Genomic DNA, 26,477 nt, shown 5'->3' on the forward strand with positions numbered 1-26,477 from the left:
GTTTGGTTTGGAAAAAGGTTCAACAGAAGCATGGTGTCGCATGGTGTGGTGTCAACTGAGGCTTGGGTGAAGACAATGAAAATAAGAAGGAATTGAGAAGTTCTTGATGGCTGACAGAAAAGTTTGGAAAGTAAATCGGGACCTTGCTTGCTATGTGCTTTATGCTATGATTGAGGTTTGGCTTTTGCAGAATGGCCAGTTTGGTTGAGAGCAAAAAGGTTCATAATCAAATTTCACAGGGGAACCACGAATTTTATTCCTCCGAAACTGGTTCTTGTTTTTGTGCTTTGTAGCGACTAGCAGACTCAAGCTTCGTAACCTTATAGGCTTATACTGATTTTATACCATACTGAACCAATTCAAATTTATTACCTATTATTGAACCAACAGCATAACAATTTTTAGCATCAACCATTTACTTTAATCTAAGGGCTTGGTCAATTTATTCAGAACTAAAAATGGAGCTCCAGAGCGAGTAACAGCCGCGCCTAGCCACGAATTCTCAGAAGCTAGAACTTTAAATAAAATTATGATATTGGTTATCAAGCATATCTAAAAAAGCCCTTGAAATTTGCCATAACCATTTTCATAAATAAACAATTCAAACCCTTTTTTGTTTTCAAATTTTGAAAAAGGAGAATCAAAAGAGGTTTTAAAGCACTGGTACTCATCTAGATGTAATGGCGTTTGGAGGCGGGATTGTGGTGAAAGAAACTGATGGGTAGGTGAAAGAAGGGAAATTGGTAAAGAAAACCAAAGATCCCATTCTGACGACCAAAACCCAACAGCAAAAGAAAGCACAAAACCCGTACTATGATGCCATTGAAAAAGTTTGATGTGCAGGGCTAATGGAAAGGCAGGGCAGCCCGTAGAGAACCCACAGGTATTTTAAGAGCCACCGATTGAAAATGCTGCTCTCCCCTATTCGCCTCAGCCCCTTTCTCTCTAATAGAACTCTTGGAAATGGAAAAACAATAAAAACTTTATGATTGAACATTGAAGGCTTGACCTAGGTTATTGCTGCAGTTTCTCCTGAGAACTGCTTGGCAATGGCATAGCGGCTGAAACTGAATAAACCCTAGTGGTAAAACTCAGTCTATTTATCGAGCAAACGAGGGCAATCGATCACGTGACGCTCACGTGGTGTATATATGCTATTGTTTTCATGTTAGATTTTTTTTTTTATTTCCTTATTGTTGTTTGGAGTTAGAAAGAAAAGGGTAAGACGGAAATTAGAAGCAGAGGGAACAGAACATCTCTATCCGGCAAGGAGTAGCAGTTTCGAACCGAGCATAAAAATGATATTCAGACACGGAAGCTTTGTTTGAGTTTTTCTTGTATATATTCTCAAGTCTCTTGGTATATTCTTTTTCCAATTTCCTTGATATATTCTTTTTGTTTCCCCTTTCCTGAGCAAATTTCGTTGAGAACTTATTATATACTCTTAGCCATTGACATCCACATACACAAGAAATCTTGTTGCAAAATCCAGTTACGTCGTAATTTCATAATCTCCATCCATATTTTATCTTTTAATTTGCTTTGCTTGCATTTCTTACATTTTCCATGCTTGGTTGCCGAGAAACTGCATGCAAACAAACTGCCCTTGCGTAAACTTCGTTGGTTCAATGCTCACAGCTTCAAATTACTTCTAGAATTGAAGCAGGAGAGCGAGAACTTGTATATTTCTTTGATTCGAATGAAACCCAAGTCTTCTAAATCCCATTGTTTATGTTTTCATTTTGTATGGGCTGCAGCAGTTGATTTTATTCTCTAGATTCTATCTCATATGCTGTGTTGCAGGATTATACATGCTTTGGTGCGCTAGGCATGTTCTCTTGGTGCAGTAAGTTTGTTTCACATGGAACTGACTGTCTCAATCGTGCATTCATGTGGCATGGTATGAATCAAATTTATGTTTAGTAAATTTATTTGTCTTTACAGTGCCACCATTCTCATTTTTTTAAGCATGAATTTATATGTCAATTTAGATTGTTATTGTTTTAGGTTCTGCTAAGGTTCTGCCATGAAGTTGTGAGACTTAGAGTAGAATGATGAATGGTACTACATGTCTTTGTGTGTATGAAAAATTTGAGAGGCTACGGTAAAGTAAAAATATAAATATGGGTGAAGAACCAAGTAGGATAAATATTGGGCAAATCCATTTCATTGGTTGTAATACCTGGTTAAACTCATAGGTTGAAAGGTAACTGCTGAGTTTAAATTCTGAAATCTTTTGCTTTGAAAGTGAAATATCTGATTCAGATTCAACCATATTCTCTTGACATGAAAATTTTAAATTCTTCCAGGTCTATTGATCCTAACAATCACAAATATAGGATGCAAATTTGAAGGGTTTAGTGAGACTGGCCATTATAGAATAGAGAAATATTGGACTATTCAGTCTTATTTATTCACACTGTATATTTAAATAGTCGAGTTGCAGTTATAGATCTAGTTTCAATATGAGATAATGTTTTGAACTTAGAAGGAACAACATAAATGGAATGGTTTCAAGGTGGATCAACAATTGCTTCACGGCATAGTGTCTGCAAATGGGATGCCAATGAGGCCCTAGAAGATGAGGGAGACTGCTTTATCAAGCCATTCCCGTATCTATATCTGTTATTAGTGTTGGATAATAAAAGATCATGAGATTATTAAAATGCTGAGTGTTTACTGCTAGCGCATGGTTTATTCTGGTTTCTGCTCTCTACTGTCCTTTCTTTCTCCTTTCTCCCCACATCATTTTGGAGACAAAACCATCCATCAAGTACCGAGTGGGAAAGGAAGGTCCTGAGTTAGCTAATTTTCCCCACTCCCTGTTGAATAATGTTTTAGATTGCATGATCCCAATCAGTGGTGCATTTGCAATCTGGATCATGAAAGATAATGTTTCGGAGATGGAACACAAGCATTCCTTCCTTTTAGTTGTTGGCTTACTGAAAAGAGACAATCTTAAAATATGTGGTTGCTCTGATGGCAGACACATTATTAGAATTATGAATTAGATAACAAGCATCAGGAATTCTTACCTGCCAGCTTATTCCATGCTTTCAAATTCTCATTATTGGCTTTTTTGTAGAGGACATTGGTAAAGGTTCTTGTGATGATGACTCTGAGTTGGCTTTTTACAGATAATGATGTATTTAAATTTTCTAAGCTTCTTTGCTTGTCTGGTTTGCTGAAATAATTGTGTTCAGTACTTTTATTTTATTCTTATTAAAATCTCAATATAAATTTTGAAGAGCATGAAATTTGGGTTTTTCTCATCCACGTTCCCAAATTTGATGGGAGATCCGACACATTTGCATTAATGACCTTATTTATGTAATCTCTTGATCTAAGTTACCGGGAACATGGATGGTTCGTGGGATGGGAACCGAAATATAAACTATTATTTATATGGAATGCAGTACAATAGGGGTAGTCTTCTTGTTTATTTATTAATTTAATTAGAAATATTTTTAATGAGATAATTAAATTAATTTAAAAATTAAAATTAAAATTTGTCAAAACTAATAACAATATCTAGTAGTGTTTCTTGAAAAATAAAAAAGCCATAAATACAGATATGTTTGCCAGTAATTTTGTTGTTTTTAGCCGTAAAATAATTATATAGAAACTACTAAATTGGATCGCAAGTTATCCAGGATTGGGATCCTGCAATCCAATTCCAAATTTGTAAGGGTTTGAGTGAATTATGGAAACTAGGCTCCAGATGGTTATTAGTTTTAAAACGGTTTGTACTCCTTTTTTATTTCAAATCATGCATAACAGATATCCATGCTCTAGGTTCTTCAAGTTAGGCTTTCTGATTAGCCCCATACGTTCCTTATGTTAAATAATTTCTATAACTTACGATTAAAGTTTCACTGCATATATGAAGTTATTTTCTCCTTCCCTTGATTTTAGACACAAATATTACGTTTTTGTTTGATAAAGTGAGTTAAAGACATGGTTTCTCCTCAAGTTTGAATTTTCACTTGTCTGATTGTGGATTATGTTTATTATTACTATTATTTAAGATTTTTTTGTTTTAAATAAATTATACATCTGGAAAGTTTTATATAGCTCTCTTTCTTTGTCTTTTTAAAGAAACTGTTTGTTCCTGTTTGCCCAACACCTTTATGTTTTGCTTATTGGTTAAGGTTCTCTCTCTCTCTTTTGCTCCCTCCCACTCCTTTTTTTGCTTTTCTTTTAAATTGTTTTCTCCTCTCTGTACAATGTCTTGGCAAAGTAGAGAGGATTTTTTCTTGTCTTTCTATCTATTGTGTCTGTATTTGCTTGCATTTCTTTTCTCAAAAGTTTTTAAATCAAATTTATGTCATGGAAATTTGAGTATATTTTAAACATTCTTGTTGTCATCAATACCATTTTTCATTAATTTTCAACCTATTAAAAACAGATATGTTTCTGATGGACCAAATTAGAAATTTTGTTTCTCTCTCTTACTAACTCATAGCACTTTCATTGACATAAATTGGTTCTTCTCTTCCGCCATTTTCTGCCAATGTCAAGGTACTTGCATGTATGTTGTTCAGACCCCTTTATTTGCCCTCACTTATTCCGTAGTTGTTTCATTTATCCAACCCAGCATGTTGCCTGGTCCTTAGATATGCTTCTGAAAACTTTGCAAGTTTTATTTATTCCATTATTGAAATTTTATTTATGCCTTTTTAGCATCTTATTCATCAAATGAGGCAGTTGACACTGAATTTTTGTCACATGTAAATTTTTTTAAATAAATTTCTTCCTTTTCTTTCAGTGTTTTAGTGGGCAAGGGTTGAGAAGTGCTATAGTTTTTGAAGCAGAGAGAGGATGTAGGAATGCTTTAGGAAGAAAAATGAGGTAATGCACTACATTCAGCTTTCTGGTTGCTTAAAGCATGATGATTGATAAGGAGTGTGTTACTTTGAGTTGCCTTCAAATTTATTTCAGGTTTAATAATTTTCTCCTCGATAAAGTTTCAAAAATTTGTTCTCGATCCAAGCACAAGTTTTCAGAAAAGTTATTGGAGGAAGTACATAATTATGATACAGCCAGTATTGTAGATCGCTCAAAGCTGCTAAATAAGGTAGATGCCTATGTACAAGTTTTCGCTATTGGATGTTGCTTGTAATTCTCAAACAGTTTTCTTTGTATCTCTGTTTGAAATAAATGTTTCCTTTAGTTTCTATGCTTATATTATGTTTTACATCTTGTTGCATTGTGTAGAATATATATATATATATATATATTTGTTTTGTGGTCATTTTTTTGTTCATATTTTATTTTACTTGTTGAAAGCAAGCTGGATTTTATGGGTTGAGATTACCCCTCATGATTTTTTGACCAATACTCCAATACATTCATTGTTACCAACCATATTGTATAATACCCTAACATGAATTGTGGATCTTATGCATTGGATAATATTGGTTAAAAATAAATAATGGAGGGGTGTGAAACCAACATTCCATAGCCATATAACTTGACTTGTGCATGTTTTGCTGTTGAATGGGCATATATGTAATGTCACTTCATTATGCTGAGATGCTGCAAAACCAAATACAATCTATTAGCATTTTGCCAGTTCAGCTTTTTTCCTAGGCCTGATGGAATCTTCACAATATGTGCCTGATTTTGTAAAAATCCAAATAGCATATTGATTATTAAACTAGGCAGATTCCTGGCTTGCCATACTTGACTTTATTAATTTACACAATGTATCTAGTGAATTTATTGGGTTTACAAGTGATATTTTTCAGCAGGGTAATTGTAACTTTGGGAAATCTATCAACTGTGATTTTTAAAATGTTAATGAGTTGCTAATGAATTGGAGATGTTCCTCAGGAAGAGGTAATAGGTTATTGCATAGAGACTGGATAAAGAAACTATGAAGCCTTTGAGTGAGTGATTCCAAGAATTATAAAACTTCTGGCTCTTTATTGGACTGCTCGGATGTTTAAAGCTTTCACTAATAAGAAATTATGCATTCATCTATAAGGGGTTATATCTTGTGTTTCATCTGTGTAGCATCTACAATCTTTGAACCTGGACAGGAGTTATCCTTATTGAGTCTCCATTTAATCACATACTATATAATAACTATCAAAGTTAACCAGAAGTTATAGGAGTTTTATATGTTAAAATGTTTTTCCAACGTACTGTTTGTTGCAGATTAATTGGGTGGGTGACTAGATTTTATTATCCATAACTCTCGACATTCAAATTTATATACCCTAAAAGAACATTCTAATTAGCTTCTTGGTAAGATCTCATATTTTCACTCATGGCAAATTAGAATTTCAATCCTTGTGGTTTGAGAGAAAATAATTTTAAAACTTGTGGTAGTTTTATCACTTGATATCTTGTGGTTTGCACTGTCCAATAGTAGGAGTTTATGCTGTTAATTTAAAATAAAATAATGACAATGCCACTCTATAAAAATTTTCCACCTTTTCTCTTTCATAATTTCTCCCTCTCTCCTCTCTTATGCTCTCTCTATTTTCTTCTTCAAATCCATACTGATGACCTGATGATTGAATTAAGAGGACTCTTAGACTATTAATGCTTATATCATTGTGACATGCAGTACTTTATATTACTGCTTACCATGCAGGAAGCAGATCTCTAAAGTCTTTTTTCTTTCTCTGTTTTTTTCCCTGCCATTTCTTCATGATAAATTATTTATTTTATTATATATTATAGTATTTAATCCTAACTAATATTACATTTTCTTTATTTCTTTCTTTTTGGTTGTTCAAAAGGCCAGTGGGGGCTTGAATCGTACAATAATTATATTTGATATAAGCGCATGTATTGAGAATCAAAATTTAATACTTCTATATTTCACATTTTTCCATATTAATGGTTGATATCAAGTTAGTTGAAAACTTGCACAGATAAATTAAGAATGAACAAATTTATAAAATGGAGAATGCATGTTATAGTTGGAGAGTGGGTGTTAATGTCAATTTATTTACAAGTTAAGAGCTTAACTCCCTGTTGTTAAATGCTGCAAAATAAAGTGCGAAGTCAGAAAGTTGAAGCCACCAAGTTGAAAGTGCTTTTTTCTTAAACCTTAACAGATGGAAAGTGTAGACGGTGCAGTATTCCCTTTAACAAAGCTTCCAGTTCGATGATCTGTTTGAAATTATGAAAACAGCCCATAGGCTGGTCACCTATTCGTTGTTCTGCCAAATGGGGCTGTTCTGATTTATCTATTGTTTCTGTAATCACATAATGTGTAAGAAATTATTGTTTTTCAGTTTTAGATAAAAATCCATTCATATATTTCCGATCTCAGCTTATTCTTTGCACTAGTTTGCTGTTTATCTTGGCAAGTTTTTTAGGTTGTTGCTTACAAGCGGCTGTCCGCAGCTAGGTTCTTTTGACCTATCACATGGTGTCTTTAATGGAAAACAGGTTTGGATGAAATCTACTAGAAGGAGTACATAAGAGAAGAACAGCCAAAGATATCAAATCTAAAAGTCTGGCTTTTTATCAACTGAATAAATCTTAATATATGGTAAAACACTGTTAACAAGGCATTACAAGATTATTTATATGGCAGCCCAATAATCTCAGCCCTTGATATCCTCGCAATCTAAGTTAATAGCCATCCAAGTTCATTAAGTTTGAGCTACATGACTCTTAAACAAATCATGAACAATAAAAAATCAGGAAATGAAAATAAACAAATAAAAATTACAAAAACTTATGAAAATAGGATGTTAGGCTAATGGGCTCCTGTATCATAGGTGGAAATGGGAGTTTATGTTCAGATCAGATGGCAAGATAGGGGCTGCAAGCAAGAATGCAGTTCGCTGCAATTTGCTGCACAGAAAGTTCAGTTTGGCTTTTGCAATATCTTAAGATTACGGTTAATATTATGAACTTGAATTTTATGTCTGTTACTTGATGCTGATATACTAATTTATGATACATCTTCTGTGTCATTCCCTGGGATAAGTTATGTTTTTGATCTCAAGAATTTCCTGGCAGCTTGCAGTAATGTATATAAAATGTTTCTTTTCAGTTTGTAATGAGGCATTTAAAAGTTTTGTAAAAGAATCTGATGGTGTTTTGCATATGGACTTTGAAATGATCCTCTGCTCTGCCCTTATATACATCTGGAGTTTTTTCCATTCAAAACTTCCAAATTTCATTGCTTTCAGGTATCAGTTTTGATGGGTTATAATGGTCTTCATGATTTAATTGAGAATGAAAGACCTGATGAGCAACCTGATAGAAATCTCAAAGACACCACAGATGATTTTGAACTTTCCTTGGCATGTAAAAGATTTCCTTCCATCACTTTGGGTAGTTCCCCCCCAGTAGAACTGTATGATGAGACAACTAGTAGCTCACGAATCAGGGGCCTCTTAGCCGCTCAAAGATTTTTCTTTAACTCTATGGATGAAAAGTGGGTTAATCCAAATGGTCTGTGTGAAACATGGCCTCCTCTATATCAACCCCTTTCAGAGGCTGGTTCTTCTATAGTAGTAGAAGAAAGTACAGACAATTTGCATCAGTCTTCTTGGTCTACAACTTTGGAATCTGAAGATAAGTCAGATCATCTACTTACTGTGGCAAAAAGTACTGGCAATTTGCATCAATCTTCTTGGTCCATGACTTCAGAATTTGAAGGAAAGTCAGATCATCTTACTGTGGAGGAATCTTCTAGCAAAGTGGGGTTTGAACCACAGTCAGATGCTGCAACTTTTGATTTATTTCTTGATAGATCCATCAGTTGCATTCCTGGTTTAAGTAAAAGGCACTCTCACCAGCTAGAAGAATGTGGCTTTTACACTGTAGGTTCTCTTGAAATTATGTTAAAACCACAGTTGATGGAGGTTCTTGTGTTTATACAAGCTTGGTTTACCTTATTTACATTTTCTTTACCTTCCTTCCATGCAGTTGCGGAAACTGTTACATCATTTTCCTCGGACTTATGCAGATTTACAGAATGCGCAAATTGAGATCAACGATGGGCAGTACTTGATTTTTGTTGGGAAAATTTTGTCTTCAAGGTGACTCACTACTTGCTCACGAAATTCTAATCATTTTCTTGACTGGGGCACTAATTGTTAGGCCTTTATTTGGTCTACTAGATATCTTCATTACCATTTCTATAGCTGCTCTTGGTGCTAACCTTAGATTAAGGATGAGATGAGGTTCAACCCTCAAGTGAAGTGCCTTGATATACCTATGGTGCCAACTCTTCTATGGTGCTAATATTTGTCTACTTGGTAAATCAAAACCAGAACATTTAAAGTATTTGGAATTATGATGTTTAAGAATGCAATTGTTTGGATCAAGCATTGAAGTGAAGTTGTTTACTGATGACAAGATATGCTTACATATTATATGATGAGAAACCCACTTGGCATAAAACATCACAACATTTAACTAAACCTGACCTTGTAGTCTTTGTTTATCCCAAAAACCTGAAAAAGTTCTCTTGCATACATAAATACATATTAAAAATTGTTGTACATACAAAAATGCGTATTGAAATTAAATTGGCTTTATCTTTTGAAAGTTCTCAAAATATGTTTGTACAATTTAGTTTAGCAAATGATAAATATAAAACTTGAGATTGGGAAAAAATATGTACTGTAGCTTGCAAATTTGTTAGTAGAACACAGATTAACATTTATAGCAAATATTGAAATGCTCAATTGTGAATGATATGCTGATGCTTCTAGGTTGTTAATGTTTATCATTTTTCCTGCAGGGGAATTCGAGCCAGTTATTCTTTTTCATTTCTTGAGGTGGTTGTGGGTTGTGAAGTTGCAAATAATGAACCAACTTTGGGGCACATATATGATGATGATAGGGATACTGAGGAGGAGAAGACTATCTATTTGCATTTGAAGAAGTTTTTCCGCGGTGCTCGTTTTGCTTCTCAACCTTTTCTTAGAAGTCTTGAAGGAAAGCATAAATTGGGAGAATTTGTATGTGTTAGTGGTAAGGTGAGTTTCTTTTTCTTTCATACGTTTCAAAATGTTTTGGCTAATATCCTTGCCAACACGTTGTTTCTTTCAAAGAGTAATATCATGCATAAAGGTTGACATATATAGGCTAAATTCTGGCTTGTGAAACTGCTTTATTGTCATCTATATGGCCATCAGTACTGATGGATTTGGTTTTTGTTAATTAATTGTTTGCTTCAGTTACCTTAACTCTTTTAGCAAACATGTTTTTGATAATTTTGGTGAGGTGTTGTGAAGCAAATGCTGTAACTGGATTGTGAACATAAAACATTTACTTAAGGGCTTCTGGATTACTGAGCTTATTGTTTCAGGTTTTGCTTGTAATTTTCATGATTTGAAGAAGTCTCTATTGTATTGACTGGCTTTCTTATCAGCATAGTGAAATAAACACTGATTCATAAAGATTTTTCATCTATATAAAAAGAATGAAAACTTCTACGAATGTCATTTCTAAGATGCTCTCGTTCATCCTTAACTATTGATTTGTACTTCTTACAGAATGTTTCATCCAACAATTGTATTCAAATAGTTTGTTTTCAATCTAGGTGAGGGCTATGGGTACTAAAGATCACTATGAAATGAGGGAATACAGTATTGACGTGCTAAAAGATGAAAATGATTCATCTGTTCTCACAAAAGGGAGGCCTTATCCTATCTATCCTTCAAAAGGTGGCTTAAAGCCGAATTTTCTCAGAGACATCATTGCAAGGTTTGTCCGTCATAATTTTTTTTTTCATTATTCTATCCGTGGATTTCAACAAAGAGTTATTAGATCAGTGCTCGAGTTCTTATGTCTGCATGATTTTATTTTCTAACACTAATTCTTTTCCGCTTTATATGTTTTTATGTTATGTGTGTGTGTGTGTGTGTATATATATATATATGTATGTACACACATATACATATGTATGTATGAACACATAATTAATTAAATAAAAATCCTCTTAATTCCTAGGCATGCCTATGAACTGTAAAGCTGTCTCAATCCATAAAGGTTCTGTTTCTGTGTTGAAAAATTTCTATTCTGTGGTAATTTGAGTTGAACTATTGTAATAGTGTTTATTGCTGCTATGAATATTATCTACCTGACTGAGTACGGAAACAATATTGTTTTTGGAGCCAGTTAATACCTGAATACCTATTTTATTGGAAAGTTTGCTTTTCTGGTGGGTTTGTTGATAGATGTGCACGTATATATGTTTCATCTGGGGTGGATCCTTTGATTCAGTTCAGTGTTTCAGAGGGGAAAGAGTGAGACAAGGTGTTTTACTTTTTGCTTAGATGGGATGTATGCCTTGAAGCATTTGGGAATATGGCTCTTAGGTTGTATCTTTTATTTAAGAAATTGATGTAATTAGTTAAACATTGTGAATTGAAAAATACCATGACTAACAATTCAAATTCATTGAATTAATTTTTAAAATTTTTTAATTGGCCTCCACGGCTTTATTCTTTTTCTTTTTTATAATATAACTCTAGCACTGTGCTTCACTTTTCTTTTTTTTTTCTAAAACAAATCAGAGGTGCTCTCACCATTTCAAAACACAGGAAAAGGAAGAATTGTATTCAGTCTTTGTACTTTTTGTTAGAGGCTTAATCAAGCAATCTTGTGCCTCAATGCAATTGGAGAATGCCTAACCCTGGAGCATATCCCAGTGCGCTCTCCTCTAATGCCTTTGATCATGGCCAAAAAGATTATTAGGAGAAATTTTTGTTTGGTTAATCTTTGAGTCAACATTTGCATAATAATTTAGTTGAATCATGATTGCTTTTAATGTCCTAACATCTTCACCAGAATGGTGCAGTGTAGCATTAACTCATCTGTGTTACTTTGTCCTGGGAGTTATGATGTTGTACTGGTTGACTGATGCCTCATTGAGGTAGAAATAAGGGTTGGTGGTGAGGGCACTAAAACTTTAAATCCTCATGTGCCTCTTTGATGAATGCAGCAGGACTGTAAGTGATTTAGGTTTGCAGTCCACATTAACTAATACATTTTCTGAAGACGTTGTAGCTTGTGGTCTAAACTGCTACGATCATGACAATCTTGTGACTTGAGCTTATTCTAGGTAGATCTTTCAGCTCATTAACTGGATTGCTGCTGTTTGGATTTAGTTGTTTCCCATATCAAACGTCTCGTTTCCTTTATGTTTAACAACTCAAGTACAAATAGACAACATAATTAAAGTGTGTTCACCACAAAATGCTACTGATCAGGAAGAAAGATGTACAGCGGGTACAATGGCTCTTGTTTTTGGACAAAAGCCAACTGTTTAGACACTAATTATTCATAAGATTTTCAATGTACGATGTGTCAATGATGACAATCCTATGAGATGCTTTCCTTCATGGCATAATTATAAATTCTATCATGCTGTAGAATTTGATTTTTACTCATCACAGTTGCTTTAATTTGCTTAAAGAATCTGAAATTGTTTGTCTTAACTTTAGCTTTGCCTCTTAACTTATAATAGATCTATTCCTTTAAATCTTTTAGGGCTTTACAAGCTTTGCCGGTCAATATTGATCCAATACCTGAAGAAATCATCCAAGAATTTGGACTTTTATGTCTCCATGATGTAAGTGACTTTTTCTTCACTCATGATGGGTCATGTTTTTTTATTTAATGAAATATTGCTTGGCACAAGTTTGGTCTGGTGCAATACAAAACATCTGTTGGGTTGCATTGTAATCTTACTTCTCAAAATTACCGGAACAAATTTGGCTAATGTATTAGATTATTAATATTGAATGTTTTCCCAAGAAGGGCATTATTTGAAGCCCAGAGGCAAGAGTTTTTACTTGATTTCCCATAAAACTTACCTCAGCCCTACTCACCTCAACTGTTTCCTCAAAATTCAACTAAGCCTATTGTCAAACTAGTTTGGACAGTTACATTAGTTTTTTCCTTCCTCTCCTTTATCTTAATCCATACTCCTTCAGAAATGGTTAGATGTCAAATCTTTCTTGATGACAGCTACCCCTCTTTATTCTTTCAACCATTACACATGCTCCTGTAGGCCTATCTTGTAATTGTAACCATCTAATTTGCCATTTTTTAATGTGTTCCTCAATAAATGTTGGTGTTCACGTTTTCTCAGTTAGCTTTATTTTCTTTTTTTTTTTTATCTTACTAGAGGGAAATGTTATCCATGCCAATAAGCACTGGTTAAGGGGATATTTATGGAAAGTATTTTTTTAATTAATGTATTGATTCTTTTTGAATTTGGTGAGTAAAGTGCATTAAGTGAAAAACTATTTTCTAAAATAAAACTTTAATTGATCTTATAAATTCCTATAGGCACCTGTTAACCAGGCCCTTTCTCAAATTATCAAACATTCACCGCAATATTCTCATTTGGAATTATTTTCTGATTTTATGTTTTGCTTATGTCCTCTATCCCTGGAAATCATATATTCTGGGAATTTGCTAAGTAATAAATATGCTTTAATAACAGGACTGGCTTGACAGCAAAAGCTATTGATTTCCTGATGACTGAAATTTGAAGCTATATTTATAAAAAATTAACTCACAATGTTTTCAAGTTAAAATCTTTACCTGAATGGGTCAAATGATCATCATGACTGACTATTGGTTCAATGGCTTTGACCCAAAATAATCTTTCTATTGATGTCAACCAGTCTTGGGAGACACTGGTCATACTTATAGGTTGGGTTGGCACTTGGCAAGCCTGGCTTGTAAAACAAAATTTCTGTTCAAGTGGGAGCTTGTGTGTGGATTACAGTATCTGCTACAAATTCAATGATTTGTTGAATTATCTGCAGTTTTTTGGAATAATTTATTTAAGGTTCCATTAATCGTTACTGATTGTGTCAAAAATAATTAGGTCCAAAAAGTACGAGACGTCTTAAATCATTTGTTAATAAAAAAGAAAAGAGATTGTCATTCTAAAGAGTGACTACAAAGTGATTAAGTTGTAGAGATGTATGTAACTTGGTTAATTTTTATTTTTCAAAAAGATTTATAAAACTTTGGAACTATGATGCTGTTTGATAAACTAATAACATTAAATGCTAAAAAATTAAGTGTTAAATATTCAGTCTTGAAATTTTTAGGCACTGAATTTATACTCAAACTGTTTAGTATGTAGCTGACAATCAAATACTAAATGGAATTTTTTATGCTTATTTTACAAAAAGGGAGATGATTTAATGCAGATTCCACATCTAATAAAAGTTAAAGGAAACGAGAGTATATAAAGTTAAGAAGGAAAGAATATGAAACTTATATGGTCAAATGATTAAAAAAATTAAAATACCATTGAATGTATTAAGTAACCTTTTAAGAACTTTCTCCACTGAAAACATTCTATTCTTTGGTTTTAAAATGGGTAACCAAATGCATTGAACGATTTAGTCATTAAAATTAAGAATTTTCAAAGAAATGAAAATCATCACAATGGTCTATCAAAAGAAAAATAAAATTTAATGGTCTATCTAACAACATCTAAGTTAAGTTGCAAATAAATCCCCAAGAAAAAGCAAAATGAATCAAACCATTTAAGAAGATGTGCTATAGAAACTAGTCACAACCCGAGCATGTCTATGAAACTTTACCCAAATTTCTAAAACCCCAAGTACAAGGCCTAAAGCCAATCTTTTGATGAATTACACTTGAGGACTTGTAACTTGTGTATGTACTGAAACTACTAAAGTTAAAAGGAATTTTTAAATAGGTGTGAAATTGAATGAGTTTGTCATGGTTTCAGCTTTGTCAAGCAAGGTTGTTAGTATTGTAGTGGACAGGGTTTCAGGGTTTCTAAATATGGTTGGTATGCAGTGGTATCAGTTGTTTCATACATGATTTTAGCTTTTTCAGCACTATACAACATAACATGTTATAGACACGTGTATGTATGTATCAAAGTTTGTCTCTATAGATATGCATATATTTGTTGTAGGTTGTGTGTGTATTTATGAATCTCTATAAAGTATTGCCTTTAGCAATATATAAAAAGACCATATAAAGTATTTAATAGCCCAAATGCTTTCAAGTGTCGATTTTTATGAGATTAAATGTAAAGTATAAAGTATGAGTTTCAAGTCATCATTAAACTAGAGATTGAAAGCCACTTGAAACCATTTTAACTCTAGATAATTTGATAGTTTTAGGATTTAAAAAAGAAAAAATAATAAAAAAGAGCGTTTTATATATTTTTTGAGGAGTTGGAATAGAAAAATATAATAAAAATGAGGATTTTGGTATTAGTACAAAATTAACAAAATTTCTTTCAAGGGAAGGGAAAGATAAATGGTCAGGCAATCTCTTACCTTTTGATGTTCCATTGTTTAGCAGTATTTCTGTGGTTTGTTCTTGTTGGTTGTTTCTTTTTCTATGGCTAGCTAAGTATTGGTTGCTAACATTGTAGGCATACAGTGGTATTCACCAGCCAAAGAATTTAGAGGAGGCTGATTTAGCTCGCAAAAGGCTCATATTTGATGAGTTCTTCTATCTACAGGTAATCTTCATTTGTGATTTAGTACTTGCTAGATGTTAGGAGTATACTATTTATTAATTTATTGCTACCATTATGATTTTCTTTTTCTTTAGCATCTGTTTCTATTGGATGACATCTCTTTCAATTAATTAGATTGACTTCCATCATAGTTAAAAACCTCCACATTCCACAAAAAACCACCACCGTACCAACATTGTGGTAACTTAGTGCTGTATTGGAAAATGGAACTGCTGAGGCACTACTTGCTATCAGCTCACCTCAGTTTGGCGCTTCTATTGATTCTCTTTACATTTTAAGAATTGGAAGCTAAATTGTTTTGTAGATTTCTGCTATAAAGTTGGGCTTGACTTTTGAGAGAGTCTTGGCAGTTTAAAGTAGCTATTCTTTTAAAATTATCTTGTGGCGGAAAGCATGTTGAGGGGCAATTAATATAATTTTTCATGGAAACTTAGTGAAGATCTTTTGTTTAGGTTTTTAGTTGTCATTAATTACTTCTTTTTGTATTGTATTGGTAGACATGTATTGTTATAAGGAGATGTGTACATGATTGTTATAGTACTTTTGTGGTATTATGTTAATAATAGCAAAGAATCAAGCCTTTTTCCACTTTGTGGGCTGTCTACTTCAAACAAGAAGTTTACTGTGCCCTATTTAGTATCATATTTTTTGTGAGATCATGAAAAAACATGGTTTGTATATCATTTTTCTTTTGAATAATTCTCACCCATCTTCTTTAGTCTTTCCCTTTCTACTTTGACATACACATCCTCCACCAGGGAGCATTGCTTGCAGGCCCATACATAAGCCTTTATCTCACATGTAGTCTAACTTATGCATTTCTTCCTCATTTTATTCTCAACTGGCTCTACAATGCACCTTCTGCCTTAGCAGTCATTTTCTTGTATGCTCACACATCTATTGTAGCAGCCAAATCTTGGCTACATTTCTTTTTTTGTACATGTTGATACTTAACTGCCTAATATATGGTGCCATAAAATATTGCTAGTGTTAGAAGTCCTTAAAGCTTTTTTCTTAAGTGGTACTTTGCAGTCATACTAGACTCTAGATGCACTTCGCTAATTCATACCTCCTACATATATTTTTATGCTTGCCATTTTCATTAGTTGTGCCATCCTTTGAAAGGTTGAGCCAATGTTTGATCTCCAATACTTACTACCATGTCTATTTTCAATTCTCACTACTATTCTATTACCCCTTCTGGCTTTGTCTGTTTGTTTTATTGGCCAATTCTTCTGGCGTTGTTGAAATTTCTTTCCATGTACTCCATTTTATAAGATGATTGCCTTAATACTTAAGAGTGTGTTGGATTTGGGGGATTCAGATATTATTCCTGTGAACTATATGGGAACCGTGAAATATCCCAACGTCCAGAACTACTCACAAGTTAATTGAAGGGGTCATCAATGATTGTTGAGTGGGCCAGAATTCCAAGTCTTGTGGGAATTCAGTGCCCCTCAAAACAGGTGTCTTTTAGAGATTGCACAACTTGAGAATCCTAAGCAAAATTTTTTGAACCATTTAGCCCTCATCCTTCAGTTGTCAGACCATTTTCTTCCTTTTTTCTTTTTGTTTCATTTCCTTTTTCTCGTCTTGTCCATAGCTGCAACCACCTTCCCACACTGTGATCATTTCCCTTTTTTGTTGTTTCTTGCCAGTACTATTGCTTTTTGATTATTGTGATGTAATCAACCTTAGGTGTGATTCTTGAGGAACCCTTCGTGTGAAGCTTAGGATCTTCTTTCTTTATCTAACATTCCTATTTTCCTCAAGTATTTGGATTACAAAACAGCCATAAACCTTAACCTCCTTGCTGTTACACATCAGATTTTAAACTAGGAGTTTGAATAGCTCATTTTCTTCGTTGTCTCTTCCCAAGTTTGATTTTGAGGACTTCCCTGAATTTCAAGATATTTTGAATTCTTGAAATGTTGTCTTATTTCTTATTTTTAGTGGTGAACCTGCACTATCATGGCACCTACTTGTAACGTCATACGTAAAGTAAGGAAAATGTTTCTTTACATGAAATGTTGGAGATGTGGTTTTTGGCACTTGAATGCTGATACGTAATATGACTCCGTCTAAAGCTTATTCCTTATAATGGGCTATACTTGAGTCAGGTGATATCAGGCTGGGTTGAACTCAGGGAAAGATTACTTGCAAATGAGTGAGCTTAGGCATAGATTGGCTACTCAGCTTTGCATGATTAACAAATTTCATTGACCATGAGTGTGCTCTTCAAACTGTAGCACCGTGTGATGCTGCCTTGGTGTTTAGACATGCTTTCTTTGGTTTCTTTTTTGGCTGCAGTTTTGGTTGATTATCTTGTATTTCTTTCCAAGTTATCAAGTGATTCAACTAAGATAAAAGCTGCAATTCTGTGCTTTTATATGTAATAGTTTATCTTTATTTTATGACTTCATAGTTTACTTTAATCAAGCCCTATATGGGGGCTGCATGGGCAAAAAGGGATATCCCTTTTTTATGACATTGTTGTTCGGTGTGCTTTGTGCACCTTGAAAATATTATCAGCAGGTTCACAGTTGTGATATCATTGCATTAGTAGAATGTCCTGTCTGAGATTCTTGTTAATGAACATTATTTTAGATGAGAATGCAATGGTGTCATTGATGGATAATTTGTCGGAATAGTTATTGGCTACTCATGATTAAGTAGATAAATTAGAAATTTATGATGTCTTCATTCCTGTTATCATATCTGAATATCATACTGTTTTCTTGCTGATAACGCCTTGGGCTTTAATATTATGCATGAGTTGCACATATACTCAAAAGAAAAATAATCCTATCTGCAGTTAGGACGCTTTTTTCAAATGCTTGAAGGTCTTGGCACAAAAATTGAAAAAGATGGATTGCTGGACAAGTACAGAAAACCTGAAGTGAATGCTGCTTATATGGAAGAATGGTCTAGTCTGACCAAGAAATTTTTGAAAGCTCTTCCATATTCCCTTACCTCTGGTCAGCTTAGAGCTATTTCAGAAATTATATGGGATCTGAAGAGGCCAGTCCCAATGAATCGACTCTTACAGGTTCTGGATTTTGCATGAATGCTACTGTTCTTTCATTATACAACTGTCTACAATCTGTTTCTAGTTGTGTTGAGGCTTGCATATGTCTTTTGAAATTATATTTAAAGCTGTTGTTCTGGAAGCTAATATTTCTAATCTTGATTGCAAATTTGCTCTCACTACAAAAGTATAGATGAGCTGTTTATGTGTCAACAATTATAATGTGCTGTTTGGTTTGCATGTGCCGTCCCCCTCACCTTCTACCCTAACTCCCTTTAAAGAAATACATCCAATAATTTGAAATTTCAAATCAGCCCTCCAAAACAAAATGATATATGTGCATCTCCCTTCTAAGACTACGATACTCTGCAACAATTAGTAGCATATTCTTGGTAATTTTAAAATCTCTTTGATCTTGAATATCATCTCCTTCATTTATCATTCTATGATTATTGAAAAAGAAAGGATTGGTAAATCTCCTTTGTGCTCTAGGTTGCAGACTTCTTGATGCTTTCTGCGAGGTTTTGCAAATCTAATGGAATATAGAAAAGCTTATTGGTTTGACTAGTTCCTGATAAAAATAAAAAGATTAGTTTGAACTTGCTTGTATCTTTCCTGATTATTTCCTCCCAAAATTTTAGTTTAAGACCATGCTTAAGGCTAGCCTCTAGTGGCTCAGGTTTTGGGTTCTTCTACCTGCTGGAGATATTTCATTTTTATTCCTTGAAATTCTGGTTGTGCCATTATGTTTATGTATATTTGATAAAATTTCTGAAAGAGACAATAGCTATAGCAAATAAGAGCTAAGAACTAAGAATGCCAATTTTAATTGAAACAACAGGAATCAGTAGAGGAAGGATATCTAGGGCTGATATAAATATGAATAATAAATATATATTCAACAAGTTACTGTTGTGTGAAAATGGGATTTAGTTTACCGTGAGATATAGATATGGATTCTGATTTTGAGGTGTCACATTACGAGAAACGGGATTTTTTCTAGAACCTTGAATTTGTTGACAGTATGACAATCTGTACCACCCAGAATGAGATAATGGGGCACTAACTACAAGGGACAATCTATTCTCAACAACTTGCTCATGCCAGAAATATTTTTACTAATGATCCTTGACACAATAAATATAAAAATACTAATTCCAATGGCAACATATACTCTTCATAGAAACCCTGAACTTTTATATGTGCTTGTTTTTGTATTTAAGAGCAAGTTATATATTTGTAGTGGTGACTTTACCTTATAAGGAATAGCTTCATCTTGAATAGACAAAGAATAATTTTTTATCTGAAAGGAAGAGGAACACAATCTATATAAAGAGAGTTGAAATAGATTTTTATCTGATCTTTGTTGTATATGTAACTGTTATTCTTAGAAACTGATAAACTTCCTTGATATATGTGGATGCTCTTTCTAGGGAGATGTTGGATGTGGGAAAACCGTGGTAGCTTTTTTGGCATGCATGGAGGTTATTGCCTCTGGTTATCAGGTTGGTAAATTTAAGCTACTTCCACACTCAAACCTCTTTTATAAAACTTTTGAAAAGTGATCAATACATGCTGCTAAGCATATATATGGTGTTGGTAACCTCAGTCATTATGGTAGAATATGAGGTAATCTTGTTTGTGTTATTATTAGTGTTCCCTGGTATGCTATTCTTGACTGGTTTTAATAGCATATAATTATTGATTTAAGTTGACTTTATCTGATTTAGGCCGCTTTCATGGTTCCTACTGAGTTGCTTGCAATCCAGCATTATGAGCACTTCATCAATCTGCTAGAGATTATGGAGGAGGTTGAGTGTAAACCTTCTGTTGCTTTACTAACAGGATCAACCCCACTGAAGCAATCACGTCTGATTCGTAAGGCATGTATCATCATCTGCTGCCTTTACGTTGTGTGTAACCATCTTGAATTTCATTAACCTTTCTAGGCTACAGGATCTCCAAACTGGGAATATCTCTCTTGTCATTGGAACCCATAGTTTAATAGCCGAAAAAGTGGAGTTTTCTTCGTTACGTATTGCTGTGGTGGATGAGCAGCATCGTTTTGGTGTTATCCAGAGGGGAAAGTTTAACAGTAAGGTTGTCCACTTTTATTGGGCTAGAAAATCATACATACTATGCAATTATCTAAGGAGCTATATGTGCTGATGATGAATCTTATTGAATGTGATATCTTGAGATTATGTTTTGGTCATCAATAAAATGGTGGATAAGAATAGTTTGGATGTGATTCTTTTCTTCTTTTCCATCTTCTCCTCTAACAGAAGTGATCACATTGTTTGTTGTCCCTGTGTGTTCCTGGGTCTTGTAAAATATATGTTGACTTCTCATTATCACAAAGCTGAAAAGTTGATAGTGCCCTCTTAATGATAACAAATTTTGACAAAAGAGCTCTGTGCAATCAAAGTTTCAATTTTTGCTTCATGTTTTACTTTATTGTCTTCTTACCCAAATTTTGTGTGGGTGTTTGTGTTTTTGAGCCTGTGGAGTTGTAGTATCATTTTGAGGAGATAAAAATATATCGCAACAGTTATATAAGTTTTATCTTCTAATCATTGTATTACATTTGGATTATATTAACCCCTTTTGCTTTGTTGGTGGTGAAGTACCTTGTTCACCTAAAATCTTGTGTTTCATTGCATTGTCAACATTCTCATGATTTGTTTTTTGGCTCAATTTTCATGAAATATTTGATACAGGGCAAGTGTAGCTATACATATGTTGGATTGATATTGTTGTCAACTAACAAATTGACATCTTATTCAGCTGTCACTTTTAACCTTAACATACAACATGTTTGTCAATACATTTACATGTCAATCAACTTCTTGAAGTCCTGAATTTTGATTGTTATCTACAAGTTAAATACCAATTGACATTAGAATGCAGGCCATCACAAAAGAAACACTGCTAGACTCCTGAATTATGATTGTTATCTACAAGTTAACTAGCAGTTGATACTAGAATGCTGGTCATCACCAAAGAAACACTGCTAGATGCCCCTGCCCCAAACACAATGCTGGAAAAGGGAAGTTTTTATCCTGGAGTCTGATTAATGAAATATGTTGATTAACCCTGCATGTCTGTGAAGGTGTCATTTGTCATATTTGGCTTTGCCAGACACGATTATTCCATCTTTAGATATTAGAAGGAGTTACTCTTTTTGTTATGTGCAAATGTTGTTATATAATGAGTTAATGGAAAAACTTAACCTTACAGCTATATTATACTTCTACAAGCTCGAGAATGCAAGTGGCGGACTCAGATGTTTCCTCTAAACATGACACACATATGGCTCCTCATGTTCTTGCCATGTCAGCTACCCCTATCCCAAGGACGCTTGCTCTGGCTTTGTATGGGGATATGTCCTTGACACATGTATGTACAATTTGCTATACTTCCAGTTGCTTGAATTCTCTGTAGTTGCATTTCATTTTAAATTAGATGAAATCCTTCAAATGCTTTGTATTGAACAACCTGTCAGAATCTAGAATACATTCTCAAATTCTGTTAATTTCTTTATTGAAAACTTTGTCATGATTCTACTCAATTTGTTCTTGAATATATCTTTTAGTGATGCAAAAATTTATACAATAAAAAGAAAAAAAAAAGCATAGAAGCATGATACATGGAAGTATACAAGGTGCCTAGGAAAGAAAGGAGTGTCCAAGTTTACAGTATCTAATATTCAACAATCAATCCCTGAAAATCAGAAGAAAAATTTAAATGATATATTGAGGTGGGTTACAGAATCGGACCTTTAGGATAATTTGGACAACTTTATAGTGCACTTGAGGGACTTATTTACAGTTATGTTGCTCATTTCTTGCTAATGATTATTCTCTCATTCCTGTAATGACAGATTACAGACTTACCTCCTGGAAGAATACCTGTTGAAACACATGTCATTGAAGGAACTGACAAGGGCTTTGAGAATATTTATGCGGTAAAGCATTTTCTTGTTTGAATCTGTTGAAATACTTTTGGCCAAAAAAAAAAAATCTGTTGAAACTCTTCATGTGTCTGTTTCTTTCTTACTTGAAAGGAAAAAGAATGATGATTTCTGGATAACTGAATATGATACGGTATACTCTTAGTTGTATAATGTGTTTGGTGTCATTTTGGTTGCCTTCACAAGCATGTTTTATTTGTGCTTTTGGAGTCAAAAAAACTACTGCTGTAGTAGTTACTGCTTGGGAATGCTAACATCGCATTTCATATCAGAGAAGTCAATTGAAGAGAGAAAAACTAGAACAGGAGAATAAAAATTCTCTCTTATTCACGTGATTTATTATTATATTTTGTAGAAAATCCTTATGAGCCTGCCTTGCGTTGTTATAATGAATGCTTAATTTTAGTGTAATTATGAAATTATTTATTATAGTTCTCAGAGCAATAAAAAGAGATGGGGCCAAGACCAAGAAATATATATAACATGCCTTCAACAAAATGCAGATTGTTAAGTTGTGCATGAATTTCAGTTTCGCTATTTATTTCAACTGGTGAAGAATCCAACAATTTATTTTGAACTTTTTTTTTTCCTAACAGATGATGCTAGAGGAATTGGAAGCAGGAGGAAGAGTGTATCTTGTATATCCAGTCATTGAACAATCTGAGCAATTGCCTCAGCTTCGGGCTGCCTCTGCAGATCTTGAGACCATATCAGATCGGTTTCAGGATTATAACTGTGGGTTGTTACATGGAAGAATGAAGGGTGATGAAAAAGAAGAAGCTTTGAGAAGGTTTAGGTCTGGAGAAACAGATATACTGCTTTCCACTCAAGTAATTGAGATTGGCGTTGATGTTCCAGATGCATCTATGATGGTTGTTATGAATGCGGAGAGATTTGGAATAGCTCAGTTACACCAACTTAGAGGACGAGTTGGTCGTGGGACAAGAAAGTCTAAATGTATACTAGTAGCATCTACTGCTGGTAGCCTAAATCGCCTGAACGTGCTTCAGAAGTCATCAGATGGCTTCCACTTAGCAAGTGTGGATCTTCTTCTACGTGGACCTGGTGATTTACTTGGCAAAAAACAGTCTGGACACCTTCCTGAGTTTCCTGTTGCCAGATTGGAAATGGATGGCAATATTTTGCAAGAGGCACATGTTGCTGCATTGGTAAATGTCATCCCTCTTTGTTATTTAAATGCTTTTTGTTTTTGTTTAATTTCTTTTGAGTTACGGATGTCTTCCTATGGCATAAGTTTTCCTTGTTAATAGTTATCCGTTGCAGGAAATATGTGTATTTTTGTTCTTGATTAAGATACTAGATTTCTTTAAACAATTGATCATTGCATGTCCTAGGATTTCTGCATTTCTATGGAGGAATGTCTCATGTATAGGTGTTTGCTTTATGTCCTTAAGTGTTTGCATGAAATAATTATTCAAACATGCACTCCTAGCAGTAAAATCACTATTAATAAAATCTAAAACTATGCAAGTAGCCATAGTCTTTTGAAAATAGTGCTATAGAGCTGTTTCTTGACTATTGACAATGCCATGTCTTTGTTTTGGAATTCCAATGTTAGGCTTTAGGCTTTACCATATGGCATTGATTTGCCCCTCAGAATGAGTTCTACTGTTAATTCTGGTGCCCTTTGTGTGCATCTATAACACTCACTGGTTTCTCTATATGCAGAAAATCTTGAGTGATTCTCATGACTTGGATCGATTTCCAGCACTCAAAGCAGAACTTAGCATGCGACAGCCACTTTGTCTTCTGGGTGATTGAGCTATGGCATGGTAAATTCAAGTTATCATAATTTATGTTGAGCATAGGCTGCAGTCTTTGCATGGGACTTAGACCTTCCTCTTATAGGATCCTCTTTAGGTGGGTTACTTGATTTTTTGGCTGTATGCTCATTCGATGTGCTGTAAATCCACAATCATTTAGTTAAAGCTGTACAGTTTTCAATGTTGTATATTCTACTGTGAATAAATGAAGTTGATTGTTCCATTTAAAAGAAAAAGGTTGAAATACAATTCTACAAGTTCATAATAGTGGCATGTCACAGCATCTAGCCACTTCGAGTAAGTTGGATTCGGGCATTCTTTAAAATTGTTGGGTTGATTCTTTTGCTTTCAAGTATTTAAACGGATTGTTAGGGTAGTTTTGACTAATTTGATTGTCAATTCTACCAAATATTTTGTTGTTTCGTGCTATCTGAGAGAGCTTGACTTGTTTGTGGCTGAAAATAGCGTGGTGTGAGAATGGTAAAGATGGGAAAATTAAACTAGTACTGCTTGGTACAAGGGGGAAAAGTTGTAGGAAATGTTTAAAGATAGCTTGAGTCATTTTGTCACCTGCACCTGTAAACAATCAATCTTTAGATTGTGAAAGATTATAAGAGAAAATTCAGGTGACGTGGTCAAATTGTGTAGGTTCTTTATGTCTTCAAACATTAGTTGGGCTTATGATTTTATTTTATATTCTTCTCTCTTTGCTTTCCTACCAGGCCAAGGAAATTTACATCTTTTTTACTCTGTGTTTATAACTTTTCTTTTTTTAATGACACTAACACAAGGAAGAATTTTCTTTCTTTCCTTTGACTTTTCTATTTTTCTTTATTCTATTTGATGCTTTTTCCTTCCTTTCTAGTTCCCACTACTGTATATCTGAAGCTCAACCCTAAAAGCTTTAAACTTTGTTAATATATTACAAGATCCTTGGCTCTGTTTCACTGTATTTAAAAAATAAAACAGAAAAGAAAAAGAAGCAACTTGGATTCACATGGAACAAGTCAAAGAAAAGGAACTAGGCTTTTCTTATTCACATCCCATACTTTATATATATAGTTCTTAGACATTTTCAAAATGATATTGTTATATTGATTCCTTTTTTTTTGCCCATAATTTATGACTCTAGAATTGTATTATTGTTTTCGAGTTGTTTGTTCTTAGTTGGTTTTCATGAAAATTTAAAAAATATATATTATAATCTTCGATAATTTTTAATGTCAAAAAAATTAAATAAAAATAATGAAAAATAACTACAAGGAAGGGAATGCATTTCAGTATGAATAGGGGAAATCTACTCTACATTCTTACCACTAATCAAAATCATATAATGGAAATGAGTTGCCTTTCAGCTTGATCCAAAACCTGTAAACCCAAAACCCTAATAATATGAATAAAAATGGTGATAAGATATTAGGATGGCATGTCCCAAACATGAATTCAGATTATTTTTGGTTGTCTTTGAGCTGAAAACATGTATGTGTGGATTGCTTGTTGGAACAATATCCTATATAATTCACTCATTGTTATTATAACACTGCATCACAGTGTGCCCTGCCCTCACTTCATCTTGGATGTGGCACACAAACGACAAACCTCTTTGCATATAGAAACAATGCCCCTCAATCAAAGCATAATTAATTTCAGAAGTTTCGGGGTCCCTAACTCTAAAAATAAATAATAAAAAAAAAGTCACATATATTTGGTTTCTTGTTAGTACTGGTTTTTACCTCAATGATAATCCTCACACATGTGGCCATTGAGAGAGTTTTCAGGCGTGGGGGCAGTGAAGAGGGGCCCCACATGTTATCCACTGAGATTACAAAACATGGGATGTTGATGACCAGCCAATGAGGGATCCCCAGGAGGGTGAGGACAAGCAGACAAGTGGGGCCCATACTTGGTTCCCTACCCAATCATCAAGGCTGGGACCCACCTGGTTTCCATGTTCCATGTGTTGTCCCTAAACCTAATCATCATCCGACGTGGGCCCCGTATGGACCGTCGACTCCAACAGCCCACGCTTTTGCCATGTATTTGCTCAACTCTTCCGCTCCTAGGATCTCCCTTCTCACCATTCCCATTCCCGTTCCCATTCCTTCCCCTCCTCCCCATGGAAAAGTTGAGTCCGGGCGTGCATGACATTTTACGGCACACATGGTAGAAAAACCCAAAATATAGGGTCCGCTTTTTGTGTTTGCCCTCTGC

The 26,477-nt window shown here is 34.1% G+C and overlaps 1 protein-coding gene across 2 annotated transcripts; it reads left to right on the top strand.

The window, feature by feature from the left end:
- Positions 1 to 6: 6 nt before the first annotated feature.
- On the top strand, positions 7 to 24,567 carry LOC110422923 (DEAD/DEAH box RNA helicase family protein). 2 transcript variants are annotated; one of them, XM_021436959.1, is made up of 18 exons: positions 7 to 883; positions 1,804 to 1,900; positions 4,769 to 4,851; positions 4,942 to 5,077; positions 8,163 to 8,798; positions 8,905 to 9,017; positions 9,725 to 9,962; positions 10,529 to 10,692; positions 12,481 to 12,562; positions 15,374 to 15,463; positions 18,297 to 18,530; positions 19,943 to 20,014; positions 20,240 to 20,392; positions 20,466 to 20,609; positions 21,750 to 21,908; positions 22,393 to 22,476; positions 23,079 to 23,651; positions 24,172 to 24,567. In XM_021436959.1, the coding sequence occupies exons 2-18, from the start codon at positions 1,862 to 1,864 to the stop codon at positions 24,262 to 24,264; spliced, it is 3,093 nt and encodes a 1,030-aa protein (XP_021292634.1). In that variant the 5' UTR covers positions 7 to 883; positions 1,804 to 1,861; the 3' UTR covers positions 24,265 to 24,567. The 2 variants fall into 2 exon arrangements, with proteins under 2 accessions (XP_021292634.1, XP_021292633.1); XM_021436958.2 differs by lacking the exon at positions 7 to 883 and adding an exon at positions 919 to 1,359.
- Positions 24,568 to 26,477: the final 1,910 nt, after the last annotated feature.

The sequence above is a fragment of the Theobroma umbraticum genome, unplaced genomic scaffold (genome assembly GCF_002168275.2).
Source record: "Theobroma umbraticum cultivar Fairchild unplaced genomic scaffold, ASM216827v3 scaffold_20.0, whole genome shotgun sequence".
In the NCBI taxonomy this organism is placed as follows: domain Eukaryota; kingdom Viridiplantae; phylum Streptophyta; class Magnoliopsida; order Malvales; family Malvaceae; genus Theobroma; species Theobroma umbraticum.